Genomic DNA, 12,326 nt, shown 5'->3' with positions numbered 1-12,326 from the left:
GACAATGAATTCACGGTGTTCTTATTTCAATTTCCAGGAGTGTATATCTCCATGACACAGGCATCCCAGAACCACCTCTGCTCCCTCTGCAAGATATTATTACTGTGCAATCCCTGCTCCATACATCACATCTCTGAAACTGAATCCCTAGCTCTTGAGCACCTGGAGGAGCTTTCCTGACACCACCTCCCCAAGTTATCCTAGCAGCTGAGATACTACTGCCACCTCCGGGCACTACTATCATACCCACAGTGTTCCTCCCCTTCCACCCCTCATAGCAGGCACACCCTGCCCAGCTGACCTTTCCAACTTGCCACTTCCTATCAACTCTCCATCAAATTCAGAGTCAAAACATGCCCTTCACGCAGTTGTTAACTTTCCACCAAAACTCTCAGCTCCACAGAAATTTGAGTCATCTCCACCTCACCTTTAGCCTTACATCCAAACTTAACCGCACTGGACTTGTCAAAGACCAAGGACCTACTCTCCTCCTCCCACTCCCTGCAGTGGAAGCACTTCTTTATCGCCAGTCCCTCCAACCAGAATCACACAAATTCCAACATTAAACCCTGCCTCTTCCAGTTCATACCACCACCCAACCATGAGCCTCCCATCTAACCACCCACTGGTCACCATCCAGGAATTCCTTACCTCCAACTTAGCTTCCCCAAGTCCCTCTCTCTCACTATAAGAAAGAATAGCCATAAACAATCTCAAAACAAATCCGGCCCTAATCATCCTACGTGCAAACAAAAGTCCCACCCTCTGTTATGAATCATAGTGACTACCTGGCAGAAGGACTCCACCATTTATCTGACTCTCCACATGTAAATTCTGCCAGAGTGATCTCATCGCACAAGTCTAACACAACCTTCAATCATTGCCCTTCCCAGAAACTCTGCCCTGTATCCATTTCCCTCCTCGCCCCTATGACACCCCGCGCGCACGCGCCCACACACACACACACACACACACACACACACACACACACACACACACACCTTCCACACGTTCTCCAAAATCCACTAACCAAACAATCCTGGACACCCCATTGCAGATGATTATTCTGTCTCACTGAAAGAATTTTGGCCCTCATTGACCAACACTTCCAACCAACTGCCCATAATCTAGCCTGCCACATCAACCATTTCCTTCACCCACTCTCCACCATCCACACTCCTTTACCTCCTGGACCCCTACTCATCACTGCTGATGTCAGTGCCCTGTACACCAATGTCCCTCATGCCCATGGTCTTACCTCTAATGAACACAACCTTTCCCAACATCCTCCTGACTCCAAACCCAATACCTCATTCCTCATACACCTTACTAACATTATCTTAACCCACAACTACTCCTCCTCTGAAGAGAAGCTATATAAACAAATTTGTGGCACAGTCATGGGCAACCAAAAAATTGCCCTCTTACGCCAACCTGTTTATGGGCATTCTAGGTACCTTCTTAGCCTCCCAAAATGCCAAACCCTTACTCTGGTTCAGATTCATTGATGATGGTATCTTCAAGAACTGGACTCAGGGCCAAGACATTCTACCTTTGTTCCTTCACAACCTCAGCACCTTGTCATCTTCCTCAATGTTGACTTTCTCCTTTCTGATGGCTCCATCTGCACATATCTCCAATTTAAACCCTCCAACCATCAACAGTACCTGGATTTTGACAGCTGTCATACCTACCACACCAAAAAAACACTCCTATACAGCCGGGCCATGTGGGGAAAGCATATCTGCAGTGACAAAAACTCCCTTGCTCAGTATGTTGAGGGCCTCACCAAGTCCTTCACGGACAAGCACTATCCCCCAGACCTGTCCGCCAACAAATCTCACATGCCATTTCCCCTCACATCTCCAATCCTCCCACCACCCCCAAGAAATGGTCACAGAGGTGTGCCCTCTTTGTCATCCAGTACCTCCCCAGACTGGAACAACTGAGCCACATCTTTTGCCAAGGCTGTGATTACCTATCCTCATGTCTTGAAATCAGGGACATTCTACCCAAGACACTTCCCACCCCTCGCAAAGTGTTGTTCCATCACCCATCCAACCTCCACAACATCCTAGTGCATCCCTACGCCACTCCGAATCCCAACCCCTTGCCGCAAGGATCATATCCCTGTGGAAGACCTAGGTGCAAAACGTGCCCAGTCCATCCACCCAGGACTTGTTAATCCACTCTTGCCGTAGGTTTATCCTACCCCACCAGCGGTCAGGCTACCTTTGAATGCAGCCATCTCATTTACCAGCTCTGTTTCAATCATTGCACAGCTTTTTATATTGGTATGACTACCAACCCCCTGACCACCAGGATGAATGGCCACTGCCAAACTGTGGCCAAGAGCAAAGTTGACCACCCTGTGGCACAACATGCAGCTGAACACAACATGCTTGATTTCAATGGCTGCTTCTCTACCTGAGCCATTTGGATCCTTCCCTTCAACACCAGCTTTTCTGAAGGTGCAGAAGGGAGTTACTGTTACAACACATTATCCACTCTCATAACTATCCCCGCCTCATCCTTTGGTAACATACTGCCCCCACATCCTCCATCCAACATTATCACCCCCTCTGTCCTATCTTCCCCTCCCCAATCTTGTCTCCCACACTGTTTATTTGTTGACCACTGGCAATGCACCTACCTATCTTCCCCCACATTTATCCTTTTTTCCCACTTCATTGCCCCACAGCCTCCTGACGCTGCACCATTGGCAATCTAGTCCCTGCACACACCACCAGACAGCATACATCTCTCCCCCCCTCTCCTGTACGCTACTATCCCTTCCCCTTCCCCACCCCCTCCAGACTGCTGCTTGCATCCCGTGTGATAGTTGCATTCTGGCACAACATGCTGGAGTTGGCGGTCATGTGTGCATGGGATGTTCTTGTTTGTGTGTGTCCTCTTTCGCTGATGAATGCTTTGGTAGAAAGCTTTATTTAAGTGTCTTTTAATTGTGCCTGTCTGTGACTTAACATTTCTTCTTTATTGTAAGCAACAATCTATCTTTTCCAACATTGCTGATATTTGAACATGAAGATACCATTGTTTAATAAGATTAAGAGTGAAATGCAAAGATATCAACTTACTCTCATATAACATTAAATGAGAAAATGGGAATTCCTGTCAGTCAAATATAAGTTAAAAGCACACCCCATTAGCCACTTTTTGTATAACATACCTGAAAATGTAGATTTATGGATTGAAATGTTCTGTTCAGGTACAAGCAAGTAGCAGTGTTCATTGTAAAGACAAACAACTAGTAGTAATGAACTGCAAACAAGGCCCAGTACTTATAGCTGTAGATAAATGTCAATTTAATCAAGTAAATATTAGGGTACTGATATGAGATAAACAGCATCATTTTATTTATTATAATGGAGGAGGCAAGAGCTTATTCCAAAGTTGATGATTTCTGTGAATAGCATCAGGCAGTATACGGAGGATTTATTATTAAAAATAGAATACAAATTAAGTTTATATGATTTGCATCTCTTTTGTCAAAGTATGGCTTGATGTATTCCACATCCCTGAAGGTTCTCCTTTTTGAAAGTATCTAAGGAACTCAATGAAGGCAAGTGATTTTAAAATAAGTTTTCTGTATCTTACCTTGCTACAGTATTGTAAAGTGTGTATGAGACTTCCTTGTAACCTTCAAAATCATATGGAATAGTTTTTAAATTTGGACACACTTTAAGAGCACTCCCAAGGAACATTCCATTACATACACCTGCCTTTCGTGCTTCGTAATTGCATGAGGCTATTTCAGACATGGAGTCTCCGTCTCCAATATTATCATACCACATATTATCATCAGAATCAGCAGCATCAGTTTCTTTTTCTACAACTGGATTATTATTAACTTCATTACTATTTTTAGATTGTTTAAATTTCTGTTCCTTTCGTTCTTTATAATATGCAAATTCAAGCTTTCTGCTAGAATTATTTTGTGGCCCATTTCTAGGATTTCCTTTAGCATGTGTTACAGCGACTGGGTGTGTCCTCAGCTCAGGTCTATTTCTGAGGCCAACAGAAACAAAAAAACAGTCCATATCAATGTGCATAATAATTTTCTTGTATTTCATATTTTCATCTGCCAAGGAACCTTCTTCAGCTAACAGTTCATCATCATTCATGTTGTCAAATAATGTTTCATTTACAGGTGAACTACACTCTGCTGGAAGTTTTAATTCATTCTTTTTTAAATTCTTCAGTTTCATTCTTCCAGGATATGATTTGTTTGACTCTTCCCGCAATTTACAAATGTACTGTTTAAATAGTGCACCCATTGTAGAGATATGGTGTAAGCGAGAATTATTATAAAACTCTGATAAGAACTCAGAATCCACTGCTGTACGGGTTATTCTTCTATTATCTGGTAAACTCAATTCTCCTTTCTCTTTTGTTTCCAGGCAAATGTCCTTTCCTCTTGCTGGTATTGGATTATTAAGTACAGGTAAGTCATTTGTAGTAGCATAATGAACAGAAGTGGCTGACTCACCAGTTAATTCACTTTCATTACAGTTATTTCCATTAGTGTGTGTTTCTGTTAGAAAATTGCTTCTATTTGGGTTTAAGTCATCTTTATTTATTTTATTTTTTTCGTAATTACCTCTAGTGGTATCATCTGCCAAATTTTCATCCACAGAATTCTTACACAGAGAATTACTTTCACTTGAATGTTGCTTAGGCAGGAAATTCAGTGCAGGCTGTGTCTTTGATTGTTTAGAGTAGAGTAAGTACATCCGATAATCAAGTAGTTTTTTAGCTTTTATGCTGTCCGTTATCCACTCTGGCTTGACAACATTCAAAACCTTCAGTTTTTTTATCTTACAATCAGGTAGATTTGAGGCAATTATGTGTGTTGTTCGGTGGGATTCATACTGGTGATACTCTCCGCCATACATGGCCATGATTCTCTTCAGTTCATCAGCTGATGGTTCTGAAATTGAAATATTACATACTTCACAACATATAAAAGATTAAATGACAAGTACATAACAAACACGGGGAAGAAATACATAGTGGCAAGTGAGTGACGAGTAATTTTAAAAACAGCACAGTAATTCTATCACAAACAACTATTTTCAATTTCTAACTTGAATACTACATCTTGTAAACATGTATATGGTAGATCACCCTCCATCAAATAAAAGAGGTGCTACACAACAGACATGTATGAAGTGAAGGGCGATATTTATTGCCTTACTTGTGTGACTCATGGCCACATGCTTATGACGAAGATGAGAGAAAAGAGAGGACTGCCAAACCTATGTCCCCATCAAATGGATGAATCACAATCAAAAATAGTGTCATACAAATTTACTTCACGAGAGAGTACAGAAGTTTGGAATTTAACCAAGGGCATTGGCATCAAGTCTGGTGATCTATAATTTTATGACACCACCCTTCATCCTATTGCTAGCCAAATCTGGTAAATAATTTTCCATCAGGATTACAAAATGGGCTATACTTTGAGTGCAGTTCCACCATACAACCATTCATTAGTGATCTCAATTACGGAGGTGGAGGGGTAACTGCTCTTCATGACAAAGTCTTTCTAAAAGTGCCCCTCCTCTCTCTCTCTCTCTCTCTCTCTCTCTCTCCCCCCCCCCCTCACTCTCACTCTCTCTCTCTCACACACACGCTTACAGTTTGGGGTGGGGAGAGAGGGGTTGGGGGGTGAGAGTGGAGGGGTGGGGAGAGGGAGATGGGGGAGGGAGGGGGGGGGAGAGAGAGAGAGAGAGAGAGAGAGAGAGAGAGAGAGAGAGAGAGAGAGAGAGAGAGAGGGAGGGAGAGAGGGAGGGAGGGAGAGAGAGGGAGGGAGAGAGAGAGAGAGAGAGAGAGAGAGAGAGAGAGAGAGAGAGGTGGGGGGAGAGGTACAGAGGGGTGGGGGGGGAGAGAGAGAGACAGGGGTGGGGGAGAGAGGTACAGAGGGGTGGGGGAAGGTACAGAGTGGCGGGGGGAGAGAGAAAGATGGGTGGGGGGAGGGAGAAAGAGGGGTGGGGCAGAGAGAAAGAGGGGTGGGGGAGAGAGAATCAGGGGTTGTGGGGAGAGAATCAGGGTTGTGGGGAGAGAAAGAGGGGTGGGGGGAGAGAAAGAGGGGTGGGGGGAGAGAAGAGGGGTGGGGGGAGAGAAAGAAGGGGTGGGGGGAGAGAAAGAGGGGTGGGGGGAAGGGGCGGGTGGGGGAGAGAGGGGGTGGGGGGAGAGAGGGGGTGGGGGGGAGAGAGAACGGTGGGTGGGGGAGGGTTGGGGGGAGGGAGGGGTGGGGGAGGGAGGGGTGGGGGAGAGAGGGTGGGGGAGAGAGGGGTGGGGGCAGAGGAAGTGGGGGTGGGGGAGAGACGGAAGGGTGGGGGGTGACTGAAGGATGGGGGGGAGAGGGGTGGGGGAGACAGAAGGATGGGGGGGAGAGGGGTGGGGGAGACAGAAGGATGGGGGGGAGAGGGGGTGGGGGAGACAGAAGGATGGGGGGAGAGGGGTGGGGGAGACAGAAGGATGGGGGGAGAGGGGTGGGGGAGACAGAAGGGTGGGGTGAGAGGGGGGTGGGGGAGACAGAAGGGTGGGGTGAGAGGGGGGTGGGGGAGAGAGGGGTGGGGTGAGAGAGGGGTGGGGTGAGAGAGGGGTGGGGGGAGAGGGTGGGGGTGAGAGAGGGGTGGGGGGGAGAGAGAAAGAGGGGTGGGGGCAGAGAGAAAGAGGGGTGGGGCAGAGAGAAAGAGGGGTGGGGCAGAGAGAAAGAGGGGTGGGGCAGAGAGAAAGAGGGGTGGGGCAGAGAGAAAGAGAGAGGGGTGGGGCAGAGAGAGGGGCAGGGTGGCAGAGGGGTGGGTGAGAGAGGGGTGGGGGAGAGAGGGTTGAGGGAGAGAGGGGGCCGGGGAGAAAGGGGGGTGGGGAGAGAGGGGCGAGGTGAGAGAGGGGTGGGGTGAGAGAGGGGTGGGGTGAGAGAGGGGTGGGGTGAGAGAGGGGTTGGGTGAGAGAGGGGTGGGGTGAGAGAGGGGTGGGGTGAGAGAGGGGTGGGGTGAGAGAGGGGTGGGGTGAGAGAGGGGTGGGGTGAGAGAGGGGTGGGGTGAGAGAGGGGTGGGGTGAGAGAGGGGTGGGGTGAGAGAGGGGTGGGGTGAGAGAGGGGGGTGGGGTAAGAGAGGGGTGGGGTAAGAGAGGGGTGGGGTAGAGAGGGGTGGGGTAAGAGAGGGGTGGGGTAAGAGAGGGGTGGGGTAAGAGAGGGGTGGGGTGAGAGAGGGGTGGGGTGATGAGAGGGGTGGGGTGAGAGAGGGGTGGGTGAGAAAGGGTGGGGTGAGAGGGGTGGGGGGAGAAAGGGCGGGGTGAGAGAGGGGTGGGGGGAGATAGGGGGTGGGGGGTGGAGGGAGAGAGGGGCAGGGGGGAGAGGGGCGGGGAGAGAGAGGGGTAGGGGGAGAGAGGGGTGGGGACAGAGGAGGACATAGCCAGGGTTTTGTGAAACAATTTGGGCCTCATTTGTTAAAGATGACCTTTCAAGGGCTCATGTTTTTCATTTCTTCTGAAAACATGTTTATTTTTTTTATTCATTTTATGCACTTAATTTGCTTTCGGTGGGTCTTTATGCAAATAATATTTAGTCCATAAAACAAAGCAAGAAAAACTCATCGAATAGTAAAACATTACTCTCAGTAGTATGTAAGAAATACAGAAATGGACAATTAAATATTTCTTTATTTTACAATTTGATAATTTCACTATGTTGCCAAATGAATTATAATTCTAATATAATGTACTGGCTCTTTGCTCTCAAAACACAGTTCAGTGTTCTATAATAAGGTTCACCAACAATTCCCCAAACCCTGGAAGCAGCATGCTAATGGGTGTGGCTATCCTTGTGGGTTGGATAAAATTTCAGTCATATTAAACAAATTGATACCATTTGTAACATGTCACTGCGACAGGCAGCCTCAGGGTTTTCTTATGCATGGTTGCATATTTTCACCTTTTAGGAAGTGAACTCATGCATATGGCATATTTTAATCCTGCAAATTAATCGATTTTTCCTACTTGTAGTACACAATATTATGCTGTTGTGCATAATAGTGCATTTTCCCAATTTTGCTCCAGAAAATATGGAATTTCCATAAACAACTACAAACTATTCCATTTGACAATGATCCTGGAGTTTTCACCAAGCTGAGACATAATCTTGTTACTTATGACCGTTGTATTTTGTCAAACAACTACGAATAAGACATACTCTAATCTCCCTTCTTCCAACATCTTTTGCATTCTACTTCTTTCAATATGGATTTGAGCTGACGAAGTGATCAGAAATGGGTGAGTGTGAATTTTTTGGGACACCATAATTGTTTGTGACAGGATTGTTGGAATAAACAGCCTTACACTTTCCAAAATTTCCTAATTTAACTATTCACCTGTCACTTCTTGCAATGCAGAAAGATCATTTTCTGCATTAAAGAATAACCTAGCAGATAAACACATCATTGTAAATGAGTAGAATTTGGATTATTATTTATTTATTGTGTGACTTTTAGTGCTGGGAGTCACCGAACAGAGATTCTCCTTGCCTTTGCTGCAGATCTTTTCATTTTGACTGTGAGGCTCATCTTTAAGACAGCTAGAATCTGTCAAGGAAAAAAGCAATTCAAAGGAATTGGCTGTGGATTATAGCTAGGGAACAACACTGGCCTTTTGCCTAAACTGAAAATGGGGAACCACAGCAACCCATTTTTAAGTTTGCCAGTGGATGGATTAGAACCACCTCTCCATTTGAATTCAGGTATTGTTAGCTCAGTGCCTCAACACACAGGGCTACCGCTGTCGCTGGAGAATTTGGAAAAACTAGTGTTGTACATTGTTATAAAGTAAAATGCATCACTACAGAAGATGGAACTCTAATATTGCAAGTTTTTTCTTTATGTCTGTGTCTGGTAATTTGATAGCGCAAGAAAGGATACAAATTTTAAGATTTACTTGTGCATAGAATTCCTGGCTTCAGTTATTATAGCATGACAAGATAGTAACTAGATTTTGGATGAAATAAAGATTGGGGGGGGGAGGAGGAGGGGGAGGGGGAGGAGGAGGGGGAGGGGGAGGGGGTTTCCAGGGTGCAGTCGGCTCTGACAAATTCATGCAGCCCTCTGAAAAAATGTTTCAGTAATGAATGAACTATACAATGTGCTGTCATCACATACTCCTTCCACTCTTCACGAACCCCTCCCCATTGTTCCATATTGGAATGCTATTGAAATATCAGCAGCTTAAATCTAAAATATCTATCAATTACGCTAGATGGCAACTAGGTTGCATGTAATTTGATATAGATGATTGGGGGGGGGGGGTTGGATACCCCCCATGTCCTTGGGAGAGATGGGTCAGTGGGGATAGAGGGGTTGGTAGGCACCTCATTCATGCAGCCATGCTGACTGGTGTCCACAGGAGGCGAAGACTGAAATTTACATGCTAATACTGCTACTGGATATCTGCTGAGTGGCAACAAGTGGCCTTTTCTGATTAATCAGTTTTTATGCCCAATTGAACAGATGGCTGTTCGTATGTACGGCATGAAATGTCTGAAAGCAAACACTCTGCAACAGCAGTCAGAAGATTCAGGCCAAAGAAGGGCACATTATGGTCTGGGGAGTGTTTTCACCATTCTGGAAGGTAAAATGCATCAACACAAGTATACATCTACCCCTGGGGACCATGTCCATCCTACATGCAATTTGTTTTTCCTCAGCAAAATGGCACCTACCGAGAGGACAAGGCACCACGTCACATGACCAAGGAGCACCAAGATGAGTTTACCACACTCCCCTGGCCACTAAACTCCCTGGATTTACACCCAATTGAGACTCTGTGGGACCGTCTTGCTCGGACTGTTTGCGCCCTGAATACTCAACTGAGAAACTATCGCAGCTGGCCATGGCACTGGAGTTGCTGTGACTCCACATGCCTGTCGGTAGCTTCCAGAACCTCACTGACACTCCTCCTGCATGCCTTGCAGTGGTCCACACTGCAAAAGATAGTTATTCAGGCTTTTGACAGGTGGTAATATCGATGTTACTGGACAGTGTATGTCACAGATTTAGAGGCTGCATGTTACAGATGGTCAATCAGGAACCTGGTGAATGGCACTACTAGAACGAGATTTTCGCACTGCAGCGGAGTGTGCGCTGATATGAAACTTCCTGGCAGATCAAAACTGTATGCTGGACCGAGACTCGAACTGGAAGGAAGTTTCAATGGCACTACTATTTGTAATGATGATTCTGCAAGTTTGTTGGCTTCATGCACTGGAACAGTGGGTTCACAAACCACACAATATTTAGAGTAGAGATTTTATGCCTCTCTTTCTTTCATTGAATGCAACAATGGTTGGACACATGTTATCTGATTTCTATACAAGGCATTCATTGCAGAAGGGAGGAACGGCCTTTCATACAAAATGTAATGTTTCTTTCAAGAGTGTTAACATAGCAATGAATGAACAAATCTACAAAAAATGGTATCAGTGTGGACACTAAGAAACAGCTCAAACATCATTGTGAATACTAGTATCAAAAACTTCAATTGACCTACAAAGCTAGAACCAAGTCAACAATACCAAGAAACCAAAACTTCCTGCACAAACTGGTATCGAAGACTTTATTTGACCTATATAACTAGAATGAAGAGTCCTTGATATCATAAACCACCAAACAACCACTTGACTCATACAGATAGAAAAAAATTTACACTATCAAGAAGCCATAGCTTGCTGCAAAAACTGATATCAAAAACATCATATGAATTCACGGCTAGAAAAAACTCAATGATACTCATCATTCATACATAAACATTAGTAACATCAAAGCAAATCACTAATTCATAAGAAGTTTCATTAACATTAATTTATATATACAACTAAATCACATGCTGTTATGTCACACAAATATAAATGACACTTCTTAACGGAAACAAGAAATAAAAAATTGTGCTTATCGACCAAAAACCACTGTCAGACAAAAACAATCTGGACTCGGGAGAAGGGAAAGCGCAGGTAAAATTCACAAATACACCCAAAGCTAATAAGAAGAGACTAGGATACATTACAATCATATGTGGGATACTGAAAAGTAAGGAAGATATATGCCTACTAATATAAATCAGAAAAAAATGCCATAGAGTGCAAAAAATTACATTTTAAGAAAAATCTATGAAATACAGGGTACTAGTTGGCAACAAGTGGTGTCAACTAATGAAACATCGTGGCACCAATGAGGAAATTGTGCCTAATAAATGTTGTCTTGATAACTAAGTGAAAGTGTGCAGTGCAATAATTAGAAACAGTTGTGCAGAATGCTGTAATATAAAATGCAATGCTCCATAAAGTGTAAGCTGTTCTATTAGGTTCTTTCCTAAGTACCACCTTGGAAACTGGAATAGAAAACATCACGTCAAGTTTTTGAAACAATCATTTTACAACCGACTGCTGCCAATGGATCACAAACTCGGGCTATGCTTCAGATCAGTCTTGTCACCATAGCCAGTTTTCTTCTATTCAAGTTGGTCAGCTTCACCAATACACAAATAAACTACCACATTCCAACTTAATCTAGACTGCAGGCTACACAATAGATCATGTCATTACTCCGCCCACTTTCTTCCATGTTAGTTTGTACATTTACCAGAAGAGGCACTACTTCCGTCAGTCTGTGACACTACTTTGTACCTATTCCACTAGGGGTATTACTGCAGACTTCAGTTAAGTGTTGGCTATTACCCTTTGACTTATATATGCAGACTGAAGTGATGAATGACAAGTTGTAACAAGGCTGGGATTTGAACCCAGGTCTCCTGCTCACTAGGTAGATGAGCTAAGCACTGCACCATCCCAGCACAATGGCTTTGCACAACTACATGGACTACCACAACATGCCCCCTCCTCAGTCCAAATTCCCATTCACACATCAGCCCACTTGGTATTCCCCCATAAATCAAAAAGCATAGCAGAGTCTCTCCAACTGTATTGGAATAGCACCCCAGAATAGAATGAAATGACAGATCCTGCCTGAAACACAGGCAATGATGCTTTAACCAAAAACTTGATTTGATTGAAGCACCTATCCCTGGGTTTCAAGCAGGATCCCCCATTTTGTTCAATGCTGAGGTGCTATTGCAATTCAGTTGGAGAGACTCTGATATGGCATTCAAGTGTAGGGGGAATATCAAGCAAGATGAGATGTGAATGGGAATTTGGATTCAGGAGCCACGCTGTGCTAAGTTAGTCCATGCAGCTGTGGAAAATAGTGGTTAGTGCATCTGCCTAGTGAACAGGAGACCTGGGTTCGAATCTCGGTTGG

At 44.8% G+C, this 12,326-nt stretch overlaps 1 protein-coding gene across 1 annotated transcript in view; it reads right to left on the bottom strand.

Annotated features, from left to right (window-relative positions):
• Window positions 1–12,326, bottom strand: part of LOC124776804 (DNA repair protein REV1) — a 137,466-nt gene that overhangs the window by 110,677 nt on the left and 14,463 nt on the right. The window contains exon 3 of the mRNA XM_047251954.1: window positions 3,619–4,951. Coding sequence (XP_047107910.1) covers window positions 3,619–4,951 — 1,333 coding nt within the window. The remainder of the gene's footprint in view (window positions 1–3,618; window positions 4,952–12,326) is intronic.

Source organism: Schistocerca piceifrons, chromosome 2 (genome assembly GCF_021461385.2).
Source record: "Schistocerca piceifrons isolate TAMUIC-IGC-003096 chromosome 2, iqSchPice1.1, whole genome shotgun sequence".
NCBI lineage: Eukaryota > Metazoa > Arthropoda > Insecta > Orthoptera > Acrididae > Schistocerca > Schistocerca piceifrons.
Note: the sequence above shows the minus strand (reverse complement) of the source record. Positions and strands in the feature narration are given on the sequence as shown.